This window comes from Fringilla coelebs (assembly GCF_963513975.1).
Source record: "Fringilla coelebs genome assembly, chromosome: 4".
NCBI lineage: Eukaryota > Metazoa > Chordata > Aves > Passeriformes > Fringillidae > Fringilla > Fringilla coelebs.
Genome location: NC_140032.1, coordinates 27,855,476 through 27,883,081, shown reverse-complemented (window position 1 = coordinate 27,883,081; position 27,606 = coordinate 27,855,476). Strand labels below are relative to the sequence as shown.

The following is a 27,606-nucleotide window of genomic DNA, read 5'->3' as shown; positions in this document are numbered from 1 at the left end:
CTGCATGTTTATTGTACCTATTTCTACCTTGTATACACCCCACCTCTATCAAAGAACCTGGCCATTTCACCAAGCTGTACAGAAAACCTAGGGCCTGAATCTCTAGCAGCTGAGGCTCCAGGAAGAGGAAGGATTTACATGAGGTTTAGAGTATACTGATACTACATCATATTTACTAAAAGGAAGAAAAACAACATGGGTGCAGAAATGCAACAACTCTTCAATAGCCAGCAGCAAAACAATGGAATTAACTCCTTCAGGTATTTTCACCTTTTAGAAATAACTTCACAGAAATAAGGAATATGATGAACATAGTTTAATTAATAATTATAGCCATAGTCACATTACATTGTAGAACATAAATTCAATCTCCCCACTGTATAAAGTTCTACATCCATACTTCCTAGAACAAGGAAGGGAAAATATCTGATAGTCTTCAATACTTTAATAATTTCTAAGATGAAAAATATTAGTGAAAACAGTAGTATTCTTTTGGCATACTATGAAGGTAGTGCTTACTGCTTTTGGCAAGAGAAAGAATTATAAATAAAAATATTTTAATATTAGGGAAAGGGAAAAACTGTATCCTAAGTGTTTCACTGAATTAATGCTTCCAAACAGTACTTCAGCCAATAGAAGCCCAACAAATCCCCCAGGGTTTTATTTTGCCCTGAAAGGCTTTTGAAGCAGGAGTGTTACTCAACATACATGGCAGTTAACTATACACACATGGAAAACCACCTTTTAAAAACCCAGTGACATTTATAGTGTTTCATTCCCTTATACACAGGCACGCACTTTGCTAGCTTCTGTTTCCCCTTCTAGAACTTAATGAGACTGTGCAATACTGGAGCAGTAGTCTAAAATGTCCTGTATAGTGAATTCCATAGTAATTCCTGATCCAGGGTAGCAGCGAGCTATCAGCCCTTCAAAGTGCTTGTACTGTCGTATGAATTCATCTTGCATGGAATGCCACACAACCTGCCAAAGAAAGCAAACTTTAGGAAACATCAACTGGCACAACACATAGGCATAGGTTAACTAGAAAACACTGGCTCATTAATCAACTTCAGGTGTCATTTTACAGGTAAAGATTACTAATAAAGTTCAATAGACTGAGTTACTGCATTAAAAAGAAGATTGATAGCTTTTACCCATTAAGATCTGTAATGTTGAAATGACTTGTAATAAATGTGCAAAGAAGAAAATAGTAAAGATGGGAAAGTTTGCTTAGTAAAGGTATTGCTTTTGTCTTTCAGGAAAACACCCTGAACCAGAAGAATGCTATAATTCACTTTTCAGACTTTAAAAAAGCTGTTTAAACAAGCTTAACTCAAGTCAACTTATCATTTACTCCAGTGAGAAAGTTTACAGAGTGCAAGAAAAACATTAGATAATACAACTATCAGAAAATATATAACTGAAAGTATTCTGCTATAGTGCACCAGCTAAGATTCACATCAGGTTACCCATTCATTTAAATCTATTCTCTAATTCCAATCTATTTTGCACAACAGACATCACCCATTAATGGTCAGCTAGGGAATCATGAAGAAGTTTCTTTCTCAAATTTTTTCTACCACTCTGGTCCAAATTGGTATTAAACAAATAGAAACAGAGTAGGATTATAAAAAACCCCAAAAGCTGTAGTCAAAACTTGTTTTTAGAGTTATGCTGAGCATTCTCACAGAATACAAATGCAAAAACAGTAATAAAAAGCGTCTGTGTAACATTAGAGGGTTTTAAGGGGACAGTTTACCTGAAGTAAGTTTTCTTCTTCACAGAGATGTTTATCTACCTTCTTGTAAAGGTTATCCAATCCCTTTTTCACTTCTTTACCGGGATATTCCTTTATAACTTTACGAAGCTCTTGTTTATTAAAAGCCAGCTGATAGCTTACTTCCTCTTCCCGGATACCTTGTGCCACACGAGCTTCAACACCTTCAAAAAAATGCTAACAAGTAATAGCATTAGTCACTATCACAAATCTGAGCTGTGTGGTTAAATTTTGATTCTGTTTCATTACTGTTTTGTTCTTCCAAGTTTTATTTATTAATTGGGCATGAAATACTGCTCAGCCATAAACATTAAAACACAGCCAACAATACAACAGTCCAAGTACTAGCATAAAATTGAAATCAACCATTTCTAGAAGCAATCAAGCTTTACTTTGCAACCTTGTAACTAATAACCACCAGTCAGCCTCAAAATCCTCAATTCATGAGCTCATAAGCAGGGATCCAAATACTGGATCTTTTGGATAAACTCCCTAAGCACGTGAGCATCTTTTATACCATAATTACACAGGAGCATATTTGTTCACAATTGCCTCCCTTTTCACTGTCATAGACCAGTTTCCTCAACATAGTAAATACAAAAGTTTCAGTAAATAGAGGGAAGTATTTCAATGAACATTCAGGTTGAGCTCAACAGTGCATCAGGTCTGGGTAGGACAGAGGTAACTCCCTAGTTTCTTCCCAGCAGCCTGTACATGGTGTTGTGTTTTAGATTTGTGGCTAAAAGTGGGCTGATAATACAACAATGCTTTGGTTACTGCTGAACAGGTGAAACCTAACCAAATCATAGCACATAACATCATGCTCAGCTCTAAAAATTAGAGTTGGATGAGGCAGGTTTGGTGTTTGGCTTCAAGGTGGCTGTTGCTTAGAAACTGCCTGGGAGGTTGTCAATGATTGCTTTTGCATCACTTACTCCATTTTTCTCCCTTTATCTTTCTCTCTCCCCTTCTCTGATTAAACTGTCATTATCTCTACCTGCAAGTTTTTTCCCTTTTATTCTTCCTATTGTCTCCCCTGGAGAGGGGGGACTGAGCAGCAGTTAGCTACATGGCAGCTTAGATGTTGGTCAGAGTCAATGCACAACTGGGAAACAGCAATAAAGCATTTTAATTTTCAAAAAGAGAATACATCTTAAATGTCTCTGAAAATGGATGCCTGAAATCCTGTTTATTGAAAAAGCCATGAGACATTCAAGTGGACAGAACTGAATCTGAACCTAAGTCACCTCTCACTTTAACATTTAGCTCAACTACTGACATTCAGAATTTTCCTATAACTTTTCTTGTTGAACAGCTCAAAAACTACAGCAATTTTCTCTACAGCTGAGGTGAGAAAGATTATCCCAAAAATTCTGATGACTTTTCCACTCACTTTCTTCTTCCTCAAAACAATTTGCTTAAGATAACACTGATGTTTAGTCAGTACTATTAATTGCCATGAAAAATTTGGTTATTTTCATCCAAGACTGTTACATTCATGAGGACTCTTGCCAGATGTGCTTCAGTCCAAAATAATAAGAGATTATGATAGATGCAGTGATAAAGAGATCAAATAGTGGAAATAATACATTCAAAAACTATCCTGTACCATTTAAATGAATACTCAAATAAACTCACATTTAATTTCTCAAGAGGCTGTCCAAGTGAGTAGATTACATAAGACTGAAGATGATCGGTGTATTTCTGTTTGGCTTCTTTTTTCTCAGCCTCCAGACAAGAAATTTTCAAGCGAGAAAGTGTTGCAAAAATATGATGGAAGTTTTCCATCATGACAACATCCCTGGGAGTCTTCTGGCTTTCATTAGCTACTTTCTCAACTGAAAGAAATGATAAGCAAAATACTTAGAATACCAAAAGGACAAACAAATTCAGAAAAACATAACCCATAATGATATCAAAAAAGGAATTCTGAATTTCATGTAACTGATTACCATTTGTATGAGTCAGAACTACCACTAAATAAAATGCTTCAAAATTATCACTAAATAAAATGCTCCAAAAGAAGCAATAGATGCATACAACCTCTAAGATGATGAAAGCTGTGTGGCAAAAAGGTCACTTATAAAAAGATACAAAATAATGAGTATGTATGATCTCATTACAGGTGTGAAGAACAAGTCACATTCTGAGGAGGCTCACAAGCATGCTTTCAGAAACCCTAACAAATAGCATATGATAGAACTACTTAGGAGAAGTCACAGCAAAATCAATTCCCATTTTCAGCAGGACAAAAATCTTCAGTAAGGTAGTGGGGGTTTTTTAAATGTACTTCTTAATCTCAGTTTTTGCTTATTAGCTTTATGGTCAAAATTACCATCAGTCCCTAAATGTAATAATAAAAATAGATAATACTGCACATAGTTCTTTTACTCCCCCCTTCCTCTGCCAAAAAAAAGCCCAAACCCCAAAAAAACAACAAGCAGGCAAAAAAAAATTCTACCTATCCCTCCCTTACTGCACCTAAAAGCAGGCGGAAAGAGGATGGCTTCAACCAAGAGCAGTTAATTCTCTGTGCATGTTCATCCATTAATCATTTTGCTGAGACTATCAGGATGCCCATCATAAAAGTGATCCAGGGCACCAGAGTATCAGTAATGAGCACAGATTCATTCCAGTCAAAACACTGCACTGCTAACTAGGAAAAATCTGCTACTGCCAATTTTTTTTCTTCCTATATGATTTTTTATAGGGGGAAACAAAAAGACAAGAAACCACTTCAGACTGAGCATTGCCTCAGAGATTGCAGCAGAGATTGCTGCTATCTCCCTTCCCTCTTCAGAGTCTTAACCATTTCCCTCTGTCACAACTCAAAGTTTCTTTACAGGTATGTACAAAGGAAAGTATCTAAAAGTATAATACAATCAAAAGGATTACACTTGCTCACTTATAATAACAGAGACAACCAAAATTTCAGCATAGTCTTAAAAAAAAAATCCCACCTGTTAATTGGGGAAAAATTATATATAAACAGGTGGAACCAATTATTTTAGTAAACTAAGACAGCCTTGGAAGACCTACCACTGTCAAAGACAGCTCTAATAAGTTTTATGTAGGCTTTATCTAGATCTCCTCGTCGTTCTGCATTTTTGAAAATTGATTCAGCAAGGGCTGCAAACTCTTCAAATTCAGCAACAAATGGAAGGATCCCAACTTTACTCTTCTTTGAGATTTTTACTTCATCCATCTGCTTCATCTGATTACTCTTTAATTTAAAACAAGAACAAGTGTTAGGCTCTAGATCATGTACACAACTATTAAAAGAAAAATGCAGACGTACTGAAAAAACTGACATATACAAAAGACAGAAACAAATTCCTTAAATTAGTACATCTATTTAATCTTTCACCCTTTTTACCATTAAATTTTTTTCAAAGTAAAATAATTGGAAAGAAAAAAGAAAGATGGTATTTTATTCCCCTTTATTTACTTAGTATTACGAAAACAACCACCCAATGATAAAACCCCAAATTTATGCACCAGAAGCAGTTAACCATTTTCACTTTGTAATCTAATAAGAAATTTCACTTTAAGTAATAAATTGATCAAGAATGGTCAGTTTTCTGATGTTTGCCTAGAGTGAAATTACATTTATGACAATAAAACAAAGTTATACCAACAACTCTGTTTTCACCTGTCGTATTTAATATAATGGTCGTAACTGCATTAGCAAAAGAAAGTTTCAGATAGTAGGGGCTGCTTCTGCTACTGCCAAAAGACCTCATACCCTCGTACATCCACAAGGTTTGGTTTTGGCAAGTAAAAAAGGCAGAAAGCTGTATTTTACTTAATGAATTTCAGTAATCTCAGAAGGAGTACAAGTTTAAACAAAGAATTAAGAATGTCAACTAGCTCAGAACCCTGAGCAAGTGGTCTTACTTGGTACAAAAAGCTACTTATTGACGAAAACTGGAATGGAGAGGAAAAAAGAAACACAACCACAATTTATTTGACAGCTTGGCCAGTAGAAAATCAATAAATTACTAATTTTCACTTCAAATTTAATGAATTTAGGTATATAGAAATGTAAAATCAAACTGGGTAGGAGTAGGCTTCCTATAATATTACAGTTACTTTAATCAGAATAACTAAAGAACTTACAATGCACTTATCAAAGTTCCTTTTGACAGTCACCAAAACATTTCCAAGTGTTGTGCTGAGAAAGGACGCAGGGTCCACATTTTGTGCTGTCCATACATGATGGCTCATCTTAACTAACATATAAAGGGAATTAAAGCTATCAATCTTGTCTCCCAGTGCTATAAGGTTATTCAGCTCAGGTTCAATACAACGAAATATTTTTGTCATCATTTGTCGGATCATGTCCTTCCTATTAAAAATGCATAAGAGGAAAATATTACTCTGACAGTTTACTAGGGTATTTTACATGCTTTTTGATATATTTATTTGATGTAGTAGTCTCATTTGCATTCAACAATTCTCATGACTTTTAGGAAGTCAGTACCACACAGTAAAAATCAACAGTCACAGGTATAAAATATTCCAAAAAGTATTTTCTCTGTGGAAGCTGCCACACACTCTTAGAACTATGCTAAGCATATTTTCTATATTATAGTGCCAAATTTTGCAAGCTGTTAAGAGAATTAAACAACTATATACAGGAGCACCCATTCTATATACAAAAATTATTCTTTTTACTGACACACTCAGTGTCTAGATAAAAATTTAAAGTTCACTATTTACTTTCACTGAAAGGGAATAATTTCTGATTTTAGAGAAAAAAAGTTTTACATGCCAAATAAACTCAAACATAGGCTTAAGAATCAGTAATAAAAAATAGCAGCACATACTCAGATGATACTGTTTGTGGAACACCAGAAGTGTGTGAACGAGATAAAGCTACTCCATCCATTTCCTCCACTTCGTTCTGTGGGAACAAGGAATGTATGTAAAGGTAGGGTTTGTCTCCAATTCTTTATCAAAGCAGATACTACATCTGACAAAATCAATGTAAGTAGCATACCCCCAGCACCCCCCCTGCCTCCAGAGTAGAAAACAGAACAGTTTGAAAGTTTCTGGCAATTTTCCAGTCACATTCCACTGAATTCAATGTTATCAACAATTACTCCCCACTGTCTTCCTATACAGCATGATGGAGCGTCTGTTGTCATCTTATGAGGAAACAAAGCCATGGCAAAGGAAACATGTCAGTCCTTCTTTCATAAATTTTGTTTTGCTTAGCCAAAATAAAGATCCTTCCAGTTCATGAAGAAAAACAAATTACTTATCACCTGGATCATGTAATCACAAAAAAATTCCCAAGATCTCTTTTAAACAGATCTCTTTTGAGGCTTGGTCAATACTTTTTACTACAGTGAGAGTGAATCTAAATCATACCATTGTTGTTCCAGAAGTGCTCTGATGTTGTTGCAGTTTGAAAAATTTACTAATGAAGTCCTGTTCCGCCAGACACAGAGGCTCTAGTTCACTTAATACTTGCTCAAAAATCTAAAGAAAGTTAAAATATTTTATCAACACACCAAATACTATGGACAGTTAACAATACTAATTTTAATTTTTTGTTACATATACTTTTTATCTTCACTGAGCTTTAGAAAGCTTACTACTACTTAACAGAAATGGAAACAGCTTGTAAGTAGATGTCTAAAAGTAATAGCTACCTCTTCAACATAGTCCTTTCTTATCCATGTAATAGATAAGAAGAAAAGAACAATCTATGTTTTTCCACAACTAGAAGTTTTCTAGTTGCAGCCTGAGGAAGCACTTTTGTTCTATAATGGAAACACTTGCATTTTAATAGCAAGTCTTGGGTTCTGCCACCATCTTTTCTGCCTGGGTTGCTGAGAAGCAGAAGAAAAAATTAAAAGCCTCAGGGAAGAAAAATAGGTCAACTGTGTATGTTGAAGTTGACTGTTCTGTAGAAAAAGCAGAAAAAGTTTCTACATAGCTGCTGCAGAAACAAATAAGTAGGTTGTGTACTTAAGTATGCAACACAATTTTTAGATTTAAACTAAAGCGAAACACTATTTTGGCAATAAGTAATTACAATAATTTAATTAATACAAAATAAGGAAATTTTAAGTCAGATATTAAACATGTTTCTCTTAGAATTTTCTCTGCAAGTATTCAAAAATTAAGGCATGCAATAATTTACATAAATAAAAATAAACCAATCTAGCCACACAGGAAATCCATGCTGATGAAAATTCCTATAGGAAAAAACCCAAACTTAGTAGGTCAGCTCAATAGCTTAAAACTCTGTGTATATTAAATCACATTCACATATCCCCAATGGATGTGAGATACAAGTGAGAAATTGGAAATGATAGCACAATAATTGCATAAACCTGTTTTAACAAGTTAGCTTTTTAATTCTAGACAAGTTGCTGCTACAAGTTTGTAATAACAGTTAATATGTTTCAAGCATATATTTCTTCTCTGAAAAAGACTGAGCAATGATTTGAAGAGGTCAGTAGAAAAACATTAATCTCCATCAAGTAATTCAATAGAGAACAACAAAACTATTTTTATCACTGACTGATAACTGCTTGTTTTCCTTCCACAGCAGTGAGGAGTTAATTCTGCAAGAAATGGTGAGCACTGTCACTTTTAATGGTTTCAGGAAAAAAAATCAACAGGTGCTAAGGACAGCAGGTTTTAAAACAGGGTGAGGCCACTCAGTGCTATTGGTTAAAGTTAAAACTGATGATAACTAATTTGAAACCAATATAAGTAAAATTTTAGGATCACGCTCAAGTCCTGGCTAAAATTCTTATCTTCCTTATCTTTCACTTTTACTTACATACTGGCAAAATGCCATAGAACATTGAATGAATTGAAAAAAATAAAACCAGTGGAGAACCCATCAGTTCCATTCCTATTTGCTTAAATACACATATTTGGCTTAAACTTAAAAGAATTTTTTATGCTTGATATTCTTTAAACACTCCACACAGACTATAAAGGATTTAAATAGAATCTTATATTCTGAGATTAATACTGTAATCTACATATTTCTTAGGAACTGCCTTTATTAGATGTATGGTACATACAAACTTTGAAATTGGCATGTTTTAGGATTTAAAAAGTAGAGATTTTTGAACTATAGGAGGAGGATATGTAAGATACCTCTAACATAAAACTAAGCAAAAATCCTACGGGATATTTTGGCTTTACCTTATCAAATTTTGTTCTGTCAGCCACATCCAGGTCAGAGGCAGACATGTTGCCCATGTCTAACAGTGAGGATGACTGAGATCTACGGTTTCCTGAACTCTGAACAGAGAGTTTATTTAGACTAGAAGTAGACCCAGTTAATTTTCCAGAACTTCCATGAAGACCTGTGAAATAAAGACAATATGAAGGAGGAAAGTGAAGGCAGAATAAAATACTGAAGAATAGGTTTTGTTACAGAACATATGAGATCAAGAGTTGCTAGTAGTCCTATATTAAAATCAAACAACCTTTGTCTAAGCTATAAATGCTCTGCTGTAAATATATTCTTTCCTCATTATAAGGTAACTGAGATTCTTCAGCAATTTTCAAAGTACAATATAACTATTTAAATTCTCATTGTAAAGTATGGCAAAAAGGTATAAAAGGAACAAAACTCTAAAATACGGTAGCACAGGGATTGAACACTTGAAAGCTAAAACCAGTTATCACATTTGCAGATGTATTTTGGGCAAAGGCTGCCACAAGCAGAAGAACTGAACCACAGGAAGGAAAAAAATTAAAATGGTTTATATACACATATATACATATATATTGCACTTGATCTTTCTGCTGTTAACATCCTTTTAACTACACAGTTTGTTCCAGCTATTTTGCTGGATCTACAACCCCATAGTAACTCTGCTGCTAATACTGTCCCCTCCCTTTGATCATAATTAAGATTCAGTAATTTCTTCATGATACTGCTGGGCCTTCTCCTAGGAGCATGTATTTTCTATTTCCTTTTCCCCCAAATTTTTCAGAAATGTTGGACTAGGACAGAGAAAGCTAATAACAAAAAAGACCAAAAAATTGTCATTATTTGATCTTCAAGTAAACTTCTCACATCTAAGCCACAAAGAAACTTAAAAGCAATCCTGCAAGCTTCACTTAATTGCTCTGTTGGTATCTAGTCTAGGGAGACAAGACAAAGTCTATAGATCAAATCTGAATTGTCACTTCAAACTACTGGAGGAATGGAAAACTATGACAAGGTCTCAGGCACAAATACATTTTTACTATTAACTAGTAGCATGGGAAACCAAAAGATATTGCCTTTATGTGCGAATCTTCTCAAATTCTATGTTGGGAATTAGAGCTGTGCTTCCTTTTTGGCTCGCCAGCCCCAATGGTTCTGCTCGCATTTATTTCATTCTGAACGGAGTGCTTCAGTGTGAGGTAGATTCTTCCTGATGCAGCACTACATTGTAACATTGACACACATGCATTGACAACACCAACTAATGCAACTAGTTATACTCACTCTCAGTTTCCTGTTTGACAGCACTTTCTTTTCGAGGCAGTGTAGCTGGGATGGATTAGGTTGCAAGCATCAAAGACAAAGACAAGTTAAAATGCAGTTTGCACAAACCATGCACAAGATGCAAGTTAAGCTCTAACTGGAAAGAAACATGCAGAGAACTATAAGCAGCAAGTAACTACATCGCAAACACATTTAGTTGGAGAGGTACTATTCTAAAAATTCCGTATCTAAACTACAAGGAAAATAGAATAAGTTTCTAGGTATTAAAGTTTGATTTTTCTTATATAGTATGTTCGAAGAACACTTTTGGTAACATGTATTTAAGTTCTCCCAAATTGAGAAGTCCATTAAATTATTTGTCAGACTCAGTTTCCATGATAAATCATATCAAAATTAGACATGAAGAAATTAAAATGCACTTATGGAATCTTTTTACTGAGTCGGAGATATTGTCCAACTTTCGAATTTAAAACACACACACAATTACTGCAAAATAATTCATTTCGACAGTAAGACTGGCTAACCTTTCTTAGTTGTCGCAAATCAGGATATTTACATAGAGATTACATCTTTTGCATTGAAGCTGCACAAAAACAGATGACTGCAAATTTGGAGAGGATAAAAATAATAAACATATCGTTAAAAAAATTTTAAAAAGAAGTTTTTATATTTTTCCTGGCTCTTTTCAGAATTGAAGTTTCCTCAAGTGGACTTCAATAAGAAATTTGAAGTAAATGGGTGTTTGTAGAAAATATAGACTCCCTAGAGTAAAAGGCATTTGCATACGTACACTAAAAGCAATATGATGTTTTAAAGAGATCTTGATGAGGATGGATGCTACAAGCCCCCCAAAATGGAGCAGGCAAGCAGAACCTACTGTAATAGAATGAGTATATATTTCTAAACGCCACAAACATGTCTTAAATACCAGATGTTCTCAAGTAGGCAACACTACTGATAATTGCAACATCAAATTCAAATTTAATTCCAGCCTGGTTTTTAGATCTTGGGGGTTTGGCCGATTTTGAATAAAAAAGGTTTAGGCATGATATATTTGGCATATGCAACTATCATGCATTGGTCCCACTTCTTCATGGTCCTCAATTTCTAAACACATGGGACTTAGAACACAATGTGGAGAACTACAAAGATCAAGCCCTGGAAAATCAGGGGAGTCTTAGTGGCTTTTGACAAGCTATATCATATAAACATATGACAATAGTAGCATTCTTTCCAATACTGACTTTATGGTATTTAAGTATCAAAGTCTTGGCTTCATCAGAAAAGAAAAAGAAAAAAAAAAAAGAAAAAAAGACTACTTAAGACAAGAGTGAATGCTCATGACCCAGGCTGGGTTTTTTTGCCGTAAAAATGCAGACAAAGCACCTTGCGCTAGCACAGAATGCCAGAATTCTCCCAGCATCCCCTCTGCATTTGAGGTATTCAAATAGCAGTGCTATTCCCAAAGCACAAAAAAAAGGCAAGAACACACACCAACACAACTTGGAAACAGGTCATTTTTAGTATTTGAGTACAACTGGAGCATTATGCACCTACACTACTCCTTTAACAAGTTTACTATTAAGAAGTGATATATTTTGAATGAATGTGCAATTAGTAATAGTACAATCACTACAATGAACACAGAAGCCTTTGAAATTACACACCCTTATGAGGCATTGCAACATAAATAAATTTGCACAAATACATGACAGAAGTCTTCTCAAGGTGCAGCTTTTACTCTGGTGACTTGAGGGATCTCTTTCTCCAAAATGCTTGATTGCTCCCTAACATTAACACAAGTTAGAAAACTGCTACAAAAGCTGTCTCTTCACAAGTACAAATCACAAAACAAGTGTCAAGACAAAGTGTTTAGAATGTTTCAGAAATCAATTTGTATTAGACTAAAGGTATTTTTTTTCTTGCAGTAAGATTGCTTTTCAAGATTATGAATTCAAATGTTCTGACAATGACGTCTTATCGCACCTCTGCTTTCCATGTCCAACAGCTTGCCAAGACTTATCTTCCCAGTTCTCCATCTCTCAAACAAGCCTTACGACCTTCCTGCTTTCTTCCTTTCATTACATTTTTCTGGTTTCTACCATCAAACTTCAACACATAAATTCAGGACCCAAAAGAGGTTGATAGAACTTACTACTTACACCTGCACATAATTTTGGAATTCAGAATTTGCAAACTGGTAAACTGTGGCAAATATAAATATTTCCAACAAGCTTTGAAACACTGCACCTCAAAATATAGAACTGACAATACATAAATACACCTATAGCACTGTTGTTTTTTAAGTATCCAGATTATTTTTTTTAAGCTTTACTTCTATATTCATGCTAGACTAATCCAAGCAGAAATAATCCCTTAAATATAAATACCTGCATGTTAACAACTTATGATTTCTAGTCTCAGGCTACATAGGTAAACCCCCCTGAAAAAACACATTAAAATATGTAAGATTTACTAGGCAGGATTAGCATTATAAAACTAGCTTCTTAAAAATCCACCCAAGATTTATTAAAAGCAGAAATAACAGCAGAAGGAACACAAAACAATGCTGCCCAAACTCCCTTTAATTACAAGAGCTGCTTTTTCAAATTTGTTCAGGTAATAAAGTGGGATAATTCAACTAATAAAAAGTGAGTGTAGATTTGAAAACAGAGAAATACTGTATTTTATACTTTTATTTTTACCAATTTCACAAGATTTCAGTTGTGCTACTTTAGCCCTGTGGAAGTCAGAAGTTTTACCAGTCATATTTTTCATCCAACTTCTTCCATCTTGCCAAAAGTAAAGAATTTTACACCATTATAAAATTAGGTGTCATGAGTGTTTTATATGCAAATAGTAAGATTCAAAGCAAGATATGTGCCTTCTGGAAGCTTACCAAACTTTTTTCCTTCTCTGGTTGTGCCTGTCATCTTGATCTTGGCAACTTCAAAGAAATCTTTTATTTCCCTTTCATAAAGTCGTGACAAATAATCCATATAATTCTTAAAAGAAAAATGTAACTTTAGTTAACAGGTACTCATACTGATTTTCTTCTATTATAGGTAAATAACTCCTAAAACCTGTGCATTTTCAAGTCCTACTAAATAACAAACTGGTTTGCACTACATTACTATATATATTAATGCAGCATGCACAAAAACATATTTGTGAAATTTAAACAGTTTATATTCATTTTCATAGTGAGTTCACTGAGTGTTAATCAGAAACGTCTTCTTTTCCTTCATAAGGAAAAATATGCAATGCAGTACATACAGATAGGATTACTGGTGGTAGAGCATCAAAGAATTAATTTCAAGGGTAGAAGAGAGAGAATTCAGCACCATTCTCCCTCTTCTATCAGACTCTTACTGTTCCTCAAAAGCACACATAAATATGTAATTTTCAGATTTTTTTATTAGAAGATCACAAAGATGCCAACCATTCACTATCTGCTTTATACTGAAGGCAAATGAATAACTATTCAAAAGCTACTGTCAAATTCTAATTTAAATCTTCCATTTTACAATGACAGAATTTTAATTTAAAATACTTGTTTTGTAAGGACTAACTTTTCCTTGATTTCTACCTGAACATTTTCTATACTTCTGTAGTAATTTTTTTACTCCATGTAAGGAGTTAAAAGTTACATGCATACAAGGGAAAAACATTTCTATTTAATCTACTGTACAAGAGACCTCTAAAGTTTTTGACACTTCCACGTGAAATGAAGGTCTGTTGAAATAGAGATATTACACAGGCAATAAGCACACCAATTTGAAATTAGTTTAATATTTTTTTCTTACTAGGCTGTTTAATGGCAAACTTGCTTTACATAAATATTAAGATAAATATCTTGTGATACCTCAAGAGGAAAAAAAACAGTAAACAGAGCAGAAGACCACAAATGCTAAAAAATGAAGTTTTTATTCCAAAAAGGAATAAAAAAAGAGGTGCAGTGAGTTATACTTAATATATAGCAGTATTAAAATGACATGTACATACACAGAGGCAATTCTTTTGACTCTCAAGCCCAGTCTGTTATGTAAATTCTCTAGCATCATTTGACAACTTCACATACCTTTGTTAGCCCTTCATATTTTCCATAATCTGTGTTCTTGAGCCACTCCATCAGTTTAGCATATCGAAGTAAATCTCTGTGAAATGGATGATGATTGGGTAATGTCAATTCAGCAGAGTGCTGGGCAAGAGTGGAGCTCTGATCATGACCCTTGATAAGAAAAAGTATTAAAGTAAATCTGGAAGCACTACACAGATGCATTAGAAGTTTCCTGAAAATTTTAATATGAAACATCTCATTCAGACAAACAGAAAGACCTCAAAACACCTCGCACAGAAGAAAGGTCTAGAGATGCAGGCTGAAAAAGACACCTAAAATAATACTGACACTGAGTTATTATAGCCAAGGCAGGCAGTGCATCTCAATAAGCTTGTTCATTTTAAAGCTTTTTGCTTTCAGGGTGAGTCACTTTGGCACTTTTTGTAAAAGAATGCAATGTAAACCTGAATGAAAATTTAATGACAAGCACTCAATTGTTCCTGAAAAATTTTAAGAGATTACCATACTATTCCTCTAAAACAAAAAAAATAGCTGCTTCTATTTAAAGATGCTTTTTCCATATACAATTTTCAAGTCCGTAGTTAATGGGTGGCCTAGGTGCTAATGATGAGCTTTACACCTCTCCTCTGACAGCCTGCTCCAATTCAACATACTGTAGTCCACTTTGGCCAAGCCTTCCTTGATCAAATCCTAAAAACATCAGTGCACACACATTCCCTCTCCCTCCACGCAAACAGACACACAACACACCATCAGTGAACGTTTACAGCCAGCAGCATAAACCAATCCATTTAACACAAGCTACTAATTTCATGCTCCTCCTTTACACAAAGATCCCATCACATTACTAGAGCAACAGATGATTTAGCTTTTTAAGTTTTCACTTGCTAAAACAAGGTTCCTGAATAATTCAAAAAGAGCAAGCAAGGTAACACCTCTGAGCAGCCACACAGCAGAACACACAGCCACTATCCCTGGGTTAAAAGAACACAGGATAATTTATTTAATTAATTTCCAAATGGCTTTAATATTTTCTGTAAAGTCTTTTTTCACTGGGCTTGCTGTAAATATAGCAACAGAACTCATAGTCTGTGTGCCATGGAAGCACACAAAGATTGTACCAACTGGCCTCCAATTCCTGCATCACATGCAGGTGCTTTACACAGATCAGTCAATGTCCACCCCTGAGAGAGGAAGCATTCCGGACAGTTCCATCTGGGACACGACAAGTCAGCAGAATAAGCTATACCATTTAACAACTGCCTTTGCCTGTTTCTAAGTTGGAACAGAAGCCAGGTTGGATCAAAACTAAAGCAACTTTGTCTCACCCTTTTTCAGTTGTACTGGATACTAATCAGTTCAAGCCTTTTGTCATAGAAGGCTCTTCCACAATACATTCACAGACTTGTTTTAAAAAAAATCTAAGATTTAATTTGTAAAATACCAACTTTCACAACATGAACACTGCCAGCTTCTGTATAAAGCTGAACTACTACGTAACAATCATAGAATGGTTTGAGTTGGAAGGGATCTTACAGACCATCTAGCTCCAGCTCCCCTGCCATGGGCAGGGACACCTTCATTGGAACAGGTTGCCCAAAACCCTATCCTTGAATAACTGGACTTGAACACTTCCAGTGATGGGGCATCCTCAAGCTCTTTGCAACCTGTCTCAGTACATTTTTGTATCCAACATGAGTGTGAACTTACTCTGAGCCCTGGTCTTTTAACTACAAAAACTGACATACATAGACTCAAAGAAACAAGTCCTGGCCAGCTTCATTAATTTATGCTCACAGAAAATGGGGAAGGAAAACACTATAAATTTTGCTTATAAAAACAATCCTACAGTCTGACTTCAACAAAAAGCTAGTGTAATTATTGGAACATATAATTTGGAATTGGAATCCAGCCAGCATAGCAACACAGCTGTTCTTGTGATTACTGAGGTCATACTCAATACTGTGGGCATACTTTTGGGGATACATATAGGAAAACCTCTCAACAAATCTTTGATATCCTTCTATGAAAAAAACAGAGAAACTCCCTCTAACCCCTCATTTCTCACATTCCTACACCATGTATTTTTAATGTTCAAGTTCATTATAGTTTAACATAATTTACCTGGTGGCTGTCACAGCTTTCATCAACTACATCAGTCCAAATGCTCATTCATATTACTGCTAGCAAATACTCAGCTATCCAAATTTTCACTTCTTCTTTCACGTAACTATTTTATTCATGTCCCTTTATTACACACAACTTCTCTGGTTAGTAGCTGCATTTTTCATAAAGCTAGATGACAAATTCCCTCACAAAGTAAATTTCTCTCTCCAGGCCAACTTTTCCACGACTGATCACTCTAGTTACAGTAAAGTATGTTCTCTTCAAGACTGCTTTACAGAGCTTCTAGAGCTACCTTTTCCATCTCATTTAGGGGCTTTCTCTCATTACAAATAAATTTATACCATTACCAAATGACATCACAAATTTGTCATTCAACTATTTCATCATTTCAAAGCTTCAACCTACTACATATTTCAAAGGCAGAAAGCCTGGAGTTGCCTTTAAATTGAGTGCTGAAGCTGGTTGTTAAAAAATCTCTAAAGTAATAGGTTAATTAATTATTAGTATTACACAAAAAAGACAACTACATTAACTGTTAGTAAACAGTTTTTAACACTGCAGCAAATGGCAATCTGAAGTTGCATTTCTGTTTAAAATTTTTATTTTATTCTCCTTTTAATGTAAAGGAAGTTAAGCACTTTAGTATCTTACAACCATAGTTTGAATCAAGCACTGATTATTTTGCTTTTCAAAAAATAAAGGGCAATTTCCTACTTTCAAGGAAATATTTAGGCTTAAGTGTCAATGTAACTATGTTTTCCATCTAATGACTTCCAAAACAGAATGTCTTGCTTATATTAACAGTTTACTAAACATTATCATGTTTTCATTTGTTTTTTTAATTTAAAATTCTTTATCTTAGTTTTTTTCCGAAGTGCTTTAAATTACTTTTTAAAGAAACATTCTAAACAAATAATGCAACTCTTCAGATGTTAAAGGTAACAAAGTATAGGAGTTGAGGTTTTCAGCATCAGACTAAGAAATTGCTATATTCCTCAAACTAACAAAACAGGTAAGATTACACAAGAATCTGATATACCTCCAGCACTTGAATCTCTATCTCAAAATGAAGTACAAACCCTTTTTCTTCCTCTTTTACAATAATGAAAAAGCTTTCCAGAGTCTCATCTCCTGCAATTAATGAACTCTTCTTGCTTAAACTTAACAGCAAAATCATCATTTGTTATCTGTTGATTAATACCTCACAGCTAACAGCAAGCCAAAACTTTTCAGAGGGCAAGTTTGTATGAAAAACAATGTGAGACCACTATTAGTATCACAATTTTAAAAAAGTAGACTGCCAATTGGTAATAGCATTCTCAACAGCACTGGAACGTGTCTAAGAATAATAATTTCATCTAATACACATACTATTTCACAGTAATAATAGTCTCTTGCCATTTTTTTCAAAAATAAAATCCTCAGAAGAGAACATCAGAAAGACATTCTGCTAAACAGCCACTTCCATACACAAGTCCAAACTCTGTGGATGCATTTATTCAAACTCTGTGGATGCATTTACACAGGACTTACATAACATAGTTTCTACTTGTTCATTAAAGGGCTGGGACACATAGTCTATACCCAGGTTTTCAAAATATGGAAAGTGACAGAGGAAAAATGCCTTCTTAAGAACAGAAGCTAAAGGCAAAAAAAAAATTATATTGTGGAGCTGGAATTCTTCTTCAACAATGTAGAAAGCAAATATCTTTGCCATAAAAAGCCAGGCTCTAAATGCAATTTTCTATACAATTATCCAGTGTTACTCCATTCCATTTTCTGCACACAGTCTAAAATATAAAATTTAGAACTATAAAACTTTTATTGAGCTTATATGTATAAAACCAGAATTATTATTTTTTGTTTACAAATACTGCAATTTCACACATTTTCAATACCTGTACTGTTGTACATTTATTACTATTCCCTGAAAATATTTTTCCTCCATGCATGTCAATCTGTCTCTCAGCAACTTTTGGGAATGAAATCAGAGGAATGTTAGCTCATAAAAACATGAACAAAGCTTAATGGCTGACAAAAATAATAGAAGTGAAAAGGGACGTAAGTCTGATGCTCTGTAATCAGTAAGGACAAATTTCTTTTTGCAAAGTCAAATATGCAGCTGCTAGTTAGATAATTTCAAGCTCAGGAAAAAAATTGGTTAGAAAATCTTGTATCAAACTCAATGTACTCACTGGAACTGAATGATAGGAGGACCTGTTATAGAGCTGAAGGAGGGTCTGAGTAAACTGATTGAAGATAAAAAACACATAAATTAAAAATCTGAGGCTAAAAAACCACCCAGACTTTAGGAAACAAGTGTCAGGACAGTGTTTCATGAATAATTCAAGTTAAGAAACAAAACCAAGGTTCAGACATTTTATTTTGTATGCTTGGTTTTGATTTGGCCGTTTTTTCATGGTCTTTGAGGTTCAGACAGCAAGACCTTCTATATTTTCAGCCACTAACATCCTTAAAAAAGGTCACTGCTTTTTCTGCTCAATAATCAAGCTCTACAATAAAAATAAGTCCTTATGTATCACATAATGCATTTAATTCTGATAGCAAGCTCTAGTGGTTTTGGTTTGTCAGCTTGAGATTTTGGGGGTTGTTAAAAAGAGATGTTTGGGGGTTTTTTTAATGTAAGTGATTCCTGCAGGCAGTTATTGTTTGGTATGCTTAGCAATATCTGTGCCTGAAGACCTTCTAGCATTTCCTGATTACAGCACAGAATATGTCCAATTTTAGACAGATTGTTTTCCTTCTCCAGAAAAGTTTGTGACCAAAAATTGCATATTCAATAGTAAGAAACAATACCTGCTGAACAAATACGCTGTTCAAATGACTGGCAAGTCTCCGTGCAAACTGCTCACGCAGGTCACTAAACCGCTGCTGCTGCTGCTTCACTGCATGAAGCATATCATGTCCTAAAAACAAAAAGGACTTTAGAGTGTACAAAATGCAGAGTAAGATATTGAATAGGGGAACCAAGAGGACCAGAGGTCACAATTCCTTCAATCAACAAAATCTGAAACTAGTTGGCAAGGCACTACCATAATAAATTTTGTTTATTAGACAGTAGTCTGACAAAAACGTTACCTGGACGGAGAGCTACATTCATACACTGCAGAAGGGCATCTGCTGCATTGGTGCAGGCCTCAATGCCTCGAGAAGATGTCAGATCTCCCTCCTGAAGGGCCTTTATATGGCCCTTAGCCAGATCCATGTGATTCTACAAAATAATGGATAGTATTGTCCAGAAGCTGAAAGCAAATTAGTTTGCTATGCTAGTGAACCAAGAAGGATAAAAACAATTTTGTCATTATAACTTACTGAAAATAGTGCAACAATTAAATAGAAAAATAAGTTCACTATTTTAAAGGAATCTTCCTTTAAAGAGGGTAACAATCTAAAAGAATTTTATACCTGGCATGAACAACCATAGTAAACGTAACAAAAATGCTTACCACTAAGAACTCTATCTCTGACAGTAGTTTAACATTATTTGTGTTGCTGAGATGAATTAGGTGGTTACTTTCTGAAATTTGATCCATTTGCTCCTTTACACTCTGAAGCATTTCTTCATAACTGCTCAGCTTTAGCTCAATTTGGTCAACTTCCTTTAGAGCTTCATCCAACAACTTCATCAAGATATTCACCTGTTTCTCTGAGGCCATAATGGACTGAATATTTGCCTGTAAAGAAAATAAAGTCACACTTTAGAAGACATTTTTATATCTCAAAAGCATTCTGATATCTCTTCCTCCCTCTATTATTGCCAAATAGTTTCCAAAACTCTTGATAAAATTGACGAAACAAAATAATATAAGCCATAGTGTCACTGAACACACAAATTCGTCAATCTATGACACATTCAAAAAGATAAGATATAAAGCCAAGACTTTGCTCAAGTTCTTGAAGCTGAAGTATTGGTCTATAGAAAAACAAAAAGCCAAACAGTAATCTCTACTATACCAGAACATTTTTAGTTCCAAAAAAAAAAAGCATAGGTGATAGGGTCAGATTTTCTGTCGCAAGATCAGCCATCGCCATGACAGCAGCCATTTTCAAAATATACAAGAAACACGCAGCTTGACAGTTTGAGGAGGTTGTTGATGGTTCCCTCAAGTCTGTACCCCCTGCATCTCCTAAGTTTCCAAGTGACCTCTAAGATGCTGGGTTGTCTAAAAAATGTCTACATTTCAGTATGTGACAGGTCAGGTTAACTACCTTTTCAGAGAATGCTCTTTGGTCAGCATCAAAGAGAACAGTTCAACGTGCTGGCACACTGTACATCAGAAGGAATACTTACCCCATCCAGCACCTGCAGCTCTCTTGACAACTTCTCTGCAAAGGCTTCAGCATTAGCAATAGCATATTCACACCCTTCCATCATGATTTCAATATCCTGTTCCTCTCTTGCATTTAACTCCTGGTATTCATCCACAGCTTCTTCATCACCTCCTGCTACACTTTGATTCTCTCCACTTGGAACAGATTCTTAGGCAGAGAAAGAAAATAAAACACGTTATCAAGTACAGAAAGTGACAAGCACTTTAAGAGTATTAAAGTATGTTTAACTACCTGTAAGTAAGTCAATCCATTAAAAAATTCTCCTAAAAAGCACCTGCTACCTATGAACACATTTTTCAAGCCTCAGTCTTCCACACGCTTCATTACAATTTCCAGAACTGATTCCCAAAAGTGATGTTTTCCAAATTATGTAACATAAGCAAAATACAAATATCCACCTTCCTTTATTCCAAGGAAAATCCTAGTCTCAGATTATTTACCTCTTATACTGTAATATATTCTGATGCTGATTACCAGTGTGACACTCAATTTGTTAGTGGAAAATCAGTACAAGTTAGACTCTCTCTTTTGGTTGACAGAGCATAAGGGAAACATACCAAAGTTGATTAAGATATATAGCACTGAATAAGTAAAAGTTATCTTGATGCTTGAGATGAGTTTCACAGCAGGAAAATCAGTACTGGGTCAAGTGAAAATCAAATAAACAATGGTTTCATTAACTACAATTTCTCACAACAGTGATTTACAAATTTAACAAGCCACTCAAAGGCTGACAAATGAATATTAACACAGTCCAGCCAGAAAGTGTTTGGGACATCTGAAACACTTATCTCTCTTATCTCTAGCAACTTGATAAGCTAACCGAAGCACTAACAAACCAACCAAACAAACAAAAAGCATATTATTTAGCAAAATTGCTTACAAGGCAAAATAAAGGAAAAAGGTGTTACGCACCTTCTGCAACTTTAGGAAGTTCTGAAGAATTAAAAGGTATGGAAAAGCAGAGGAAAGGAAGCAGAGAATGTTAGCTAGACCGAGCACGAACAGTGTGTATACATTTAAGTGGCAGTAAGTTTGAATGTTTTATTATTGCACAAACTTGAACTGTTAGATGTTGGTTTAAAACAAATTCTGGTCAACACCAAAACACAGAAATGCTATCCTTCCTGTTTCACATTTCCAATTCAAATTTTTCTGCGCACACCAGTCTATTTAATACCAGTAGCTTCACCACTTCTGACAGACTCCATGTGATATAGTCCTATTTGCTAAGCTTTACTATAAAATGTTAACTATTAAAAGATAATGTGACCATAAAATATTTACTGCAGAATAACAAGATATAAAGCCACCCTAGCCACCAATCAGTCACATAAATTGTAATAGAGTCCAGCAGAATTTAGCATGTGCCTCACAGTCAATGAACTAGAAATCTCATATAAAACCCCCTTACCTTCTAGAATGCTATAGACTCTCGCTTTTTAAAGCATTTTTCTAATTCAGGGGAAATGCAAATGAGAACAAAAGCAGATTTGTTACAAATCTAGACCTACCAGTTCTTGGAGGTAGATTTTATTTTGTTCAAGAAACAGAATGTCATAGAAATACAGAAAGTTTATCAATATTTAGAACTTAATTAATGAAGTATTTTGTCTCGGTTCTCAGTTTTCTATCAAAAAATCTGTTATACAGTCATCTTGCTTATCTGAAGACTTAGAAAACATAAAGTAGAAAAGAAATAAGAAAACAAGAAAACCCATCAGGATTAAGAGTATTTTTTTAGTATATCTAATTTAAGTCAGTAATTACTAAACTTTATACTTCAAACACAATTGTAGAAATTTACCTTCCAACAGCTGTGAACTAACATTAATAAAGTCAATTTTCTTTCTAAGGTATCTCTGATTGAGTTTCCAAATACATGAAATGAAGGTGTTCTTTTCCACTGTGCTGCTTGCAACCCATTTGTACACTTTGTCAAAATGCAAATCAAATTCAGGACTCTCCTGCAAAAGATGAAATATGTTACATGCTCCACAGTCAAATGATTCTCTAAGTAGCTCACTCTGTCTACACTTTTAATAACGGAGATGACAGGATAAAAATTAAATTACACACATGCCAACCTTAAGCTCATACAGCAACTTTAAGGCCCTCATGCACCTTAATAAAGTTGCTAAAATAGTGACAGTGAAAAACCAGAATCCATGCTATGACAGCAGTATTTTGTCAAGGCAAGTAAGACAAAACACAATAGAGAGATGTGTAAGATTTTTCATTATGTTTATGACAACAAATTAATTTAAGAGGGCAAAAATAGGTTGCTCCTGTTGTTCTGTGGAAAATTCCCCCATATCAGGACTGTATGCTCCCAGCTCACCCTCAAGCTTATATACCGCTCATTAAGAATGTTTAAAGTGTCCCAGCAAAAAAACATGTAGCAGAACATTTTGGATATTTTGACAAACTTATTACTGTCATTAGTAGAACAGTCATAAATTCTCTCACTGGAAATTAAGCTTGGGTGAAAAAATTTACGTAAGACTTACAACAAAAAAGTACTACTGGTCCTTAGCAGATGCTCTCTGCAGTCCCTGAGAGATGACTACAACTAACAGGGCAGATACTGAGACTACTGCTATTCAAGCATATCTAGTCTACTGTCACTCAATTTACCAGGGTTATATTCTTGCAAAGGCTGAAAGAAAATGCAGGTAACAGGCTGCACAGGAATGTATCATCTGTTATCAATCTAACTTTTAAAGCAGCCAGTAACAAGGAAGTTAAGTCTAACTTGGAATGAAGGGGATGCTGTGAGCAGAGGACTAAACAAAAAAGTGACACATACTTTAACAGCATCTTTGGCATCAACAATAGCAAGGTCCCGAAGTGCCCATGCAGTCTGCCTTTTGTAAAAATCTCCCTTGTCAGATTTTTTCACTTTTACCACATTTACTTGCACTGGTCGTTCCGTTGTCACTGTTAAATGAAGTAAGAGAGTCATTTCAAAACACACATCATTTCAAAACACACAGAGTACCTTCACATCTGTTTCTGCTGTACTTCAACTTCTCAAATAAATTTTCTGTGGGGGAGATTTCATAGTATTTAGCTGATGAAAAGAAACATTTTGAAACATTTTCATCCACAATAACCACAGCTCAGTTTAAGCTGATATCTCTATACAGCTCACAAGGTAATGACCCCAATTTTCAGCTATATCTTTGATACAGCAGATCTTGGACCGTGACAAACTGACAAAGCACAGACAAAACTGGAGAGTACAGTCAGAATAAAAACATTTTCAGACATTTTTCAGTCAAAAAAATATTCTAGCAAGCTAATTTATTCACAGATCAACCCAAAGCATCTGATTTTTTTAAGAGATAAAGCACAATAAACATACACTTAAAGGAACATTAGAACTCAATTCAGTTGCTGTCCCTTTCCTTGGACTCTAACCAGTATTCTTTAAAGCATTTTATTTAGGCTTATCAGCTTAGATGATTACTAAACTCTGTTTTAAGCACTATATAATGCCGGCTTCAAAATCTTGCCAGTTCCTAAAAAATAATTTTTCATTCTTTCCTTTCAAATTACAATGAGATCTGTGAATAAAAGTAGTGGGCTTTGCTTCTTTTTTTAGTAGAAGCAATAATGAAAGTACAAGCCGTAACTAACTTTCTCCATTTGGAATGGAAAGCACCTGTTTTACACAAGTCAGGAATAAGGATTGTACATTAAGCTAAAACAAATGCAACCAAGAAAAAGCTAAGGTAAAGACAACAAATACAGTGTGGTATTCCTATGTACCTGTGGCACACAAAAAGCAGTTCCTCTTCTTCTTGCCTGCTTTGCACACATTCACAATGCTCAATAAACGTTCATCATTGGGAGTGAAAATGTCCCTCTGCAAAGCATGCTTGATTGCAGTCATTTTCTCTCAGCTGAAAGATTTTAGGTGGTAAAAATAAACTCAACCACATTTAACAGACACACGTAAAAAAAGAACTAGGCGTGTACTTACAGTAACCACAGGATTTTAAAATTCAATTTTACAGATAACTTAATGACTTGTAACCTAGACAGGCATGACTTGAGTAGAAGCTCAGACCACTTTAGGAAAAAAAATTTTAAAAAAGCGTACTTATTTCAATTAGAAAACTGCAATTTAATAATATGCCTGGATGATCCTTCAGCTTAAATTAATGGAGTACAAAAAGCTTCTTTGTAGTTAGGCATTAAGATAAAAAAGTTGAAACTGGAACCAAGCAAAAAAGACCGTGCTATGCTCAAGCTTGTAGAATTCAATCCCATAAGCCCAAAACACAACAAACAAAACAAAACCCCACCAAGCTCCAGAAAATTAAGGAATTAGCAATATTCACTTGATTCAGAACAGTTTCTCACACTACATAGAGATTCTATCTAGACTGAGCAAAGAAGCACATTAGGCATCACATTCCAGTGTTTTTATTTAAATACAGAAGTTTCACTATTACCTATGCCTTAAAATTCTACAGTGCATTAAAAGCATGACTAGTACACACAACATGCTACACTGCTGGATGCTGAGAAAATATATGGAGTTGAATTTCAAGTCAGCTTCTTCTCTTGAAGATGCTTGAGTTGCTTTCTCTGATAAACTCACAGAAAAGACAAAATCTTGGGCACTACAGTAATTTTGAAGATTATTATCTCAAGAACTTTGTGAAGAGAAGGGCCACCATGCCCAAGTGAGACAGTACTGTCAACAGAGCTCAGGGCGTGCTGTTCATATGACACCCTATGGCAATGTACCACTCCATAGCTGCTATAACTTTCCTTCTCTTCATCAAATGCCAGGCCCACCTTTTGTTTCCCAAATTGTACCAGGTCACCATTCCTGTTACTCTTCAACAGATGCATAAGATGAACACACAAAATACTGATAAGCTGCTGCATTTTCAGATTCAGATGCCTGTTTTCTTCCTTATTTAGAATTTTATGTTCTGCTCTAAGTCACAATCTAACTGCTACAAATTGCTCACTCTCCCATGTCAGTGCTAACACAAGTTGTCCAGCTTGGGCAGAGTATACCTTTCCCATAAAGCACAGCATGACAAATCCAAGACTCAAGGCTGGTTCTCACATACAGTTCAACTTCTGAATTACAAACTCAGTCCCTTTAGTCACAGCCACCAAAACCTTCACAGTGTGCCAGGACCAAGCACAAAATTAAGCTTTTCACACTTGAATCCTGCTGTCTCAAAGGACACAGAATTTAGCCGAAGGAGCTGGAAATAAAGCTCCTTCCTCAGAAAGAAAAGCTTTAAGAAAGCAGAGACCACACCACACTCGGATAAATCCCTTTAGACATTGCTGCGTTTTTCCCTGCAATGTTCCAGACAAAGGCTACATGAAATCTGTCAGAGACATCGCATCACAGACGCGGCCTGTCCAGGAACGACAGGCCAGATGGGGCACGGCAGTGTGGTAAGGCTGCTCAGCACTGCCCGGCCTCTCCTCGGCTGCAAACAGGAAAAGACGCCGCTCCTGCATCCCACCGGCTCAGCCCAACCACAGCATCGCCGGAAATCAATCACAAGATAGCAATTTAACACAAAAACTCAGAAGAGCTACCTAGAGCAGCGGCGGCCTCCCGAGAGCCCCTCTGACACCGCTTCACCGCCTCCCACCTGCGAGTCCCGCACAAGCGGCCCCCGACCCGCCCCGAACCCGGCGGCACGGCCACGGCCGAGCCGGCCCGCGGAGCACCGTGCCAGCCACCACGCCTGGACAGAGGAAGGGGCGAAGGGCGCCGGGGCCGCCTCACTCTCACCGCGGCGCCGGGGCAGGGCCGGGAAGCGCCGGGGCAGGCAGGGAAGCGCCGGGCCGGGAAGCGGCGGGCAGGGACGCGGCTCCTCCCGCCGCGGCTTCCGCCCACGTGAGGGCGGCTCGCGGCTCGGGCCGGGCCGCCCGGCAGCGCCCCCTGGCGGGGAGGAGCGGGCGCGGCGGGCGCGGGGCACAGAGGCCGAACCAAAAGTGACGTCAGCGTTCCCTGGTGACGTCACGGCAGAGGCACTGAGGCGGTTTAGGCCTGTTAGGGGACAAATGAGTCCGCAAAAGAAATGCACGTAAAGCTGCTGTTGAAAGATGCATACAGTGCATTACGGTGTTGCACAACCCATTTCGAATTACAGTGTCCAGCTCTGCATGCTGTAATTCCATTTGGCCACAGCATCCGGACTAATGTCAGTTCACAGAATCAGCAAGGTTGGAAGAGACCTTTAAGATCATGAAGTCCAACCATCCACCCAGCACTATCACTGCAACCCCTCAACCATTAGACCTTATCACCCCGTCCCAGATCCAGACACCTTTTGACCACCTCCAGGGATGGTGACTCCACCGCCCCAGGCAACCTATTCCAATGCCTGACAACACTAAGAGTGAAAAGAAATGCTAATATCTAATCTGAATGTCCCCTGTCTGAGCTTGAGGCCACCTCCTCTTGTCCTCTCACTGCAGGGGCAGCAGCAGAGACCAAACCCCTCCCCACCAGAGCCGCCTTTCCGGGAGCTGTGGGGGGCAGTGGGGCCCCTCCTGAGCCCTCTCCAGGCTAAACAAACCCAGCTCCCTCAGCTGTTCCTCACAGGACAGGTTTTCTGACCCTTCATGAGCCTTGCTGCCCTTCGCTGGACTCACTCCAGCACCTCAATTTCCCTTTCAAAGTGAGGGGCCCAAAACCACACAGTGCTGGAGGTGAGGCTTCACTGGTGCTGAGCACAGGGGGACAATCACTGCCCTGGTCCTGCTGGCCACACTATTGCTGGTACAGCCAGGGTGCCA

The 27,606-nt window shown here is 36.4% G+C and overlaps 1 protein-coding gene across 4 annotated transcripts; it reads right to left on the bottom strand.

Annotated features, from left to right (window-relative positions):
* On the bottom strand, positions 1 to 26,713 carry EXOC1 (exocyst complex component 1). Of its 4 annotated transcripts, none has more exons than XM_084203843.1 (19): positions 26,597 to 26,713; positions 24,589 to 24,722; positions 23,624 to 23,754; positions 22,622 to 22,781; positions 20,774 to 20,961; positions 19,929 to 20,156; positions 19,561 to 19,693; positions 19,279 to 19,388; positions 18,657 to 18,710; positions 14,335 to 14,484; positions 13,153 to 13,258; positions 8,954 to 9,117; positions 7,154 to 7,264; positions 6,607 to 6,683; positions 5,897 to 6,125; positions 4,817 to 5,000; positions 3,416 to 3,615; positions 1,760 to 1,954; positions 1 to 981 (listed from the first exon to the last, which is right to left on the bottom strand). In XM_084203843.1, exons 2-19 carry the CDS (start codon positions 24,710 to 24,712, stop codon positions 829 to 831), a joined length of 2,697 nt encoding a protein of 898 aa, XP_084059969.1. In that variant the 5' UTR covers positions 24,713 to 24,722; positions 26,597 to 26,713; the 3' UTR covers positions 1 to 828. The 4 variants fall into 4 exon arrangements, with proteins under 4 accessions (XP_084059969.1, XP_084059968.1, XP_084059970.1 ...); XM_084203842.1 differs by lacking the exon at positions 26,597 to 26,713 and adding an exon at positions 26,398 to 26,578; XM_084203844.1 differs by lacking the exon at positions 26,597 to 26,713 and adding an exon at positions 26,454 to 26,482.
* Positions 26,714 to 27,606: the final 893 nt, after the last annotated feature.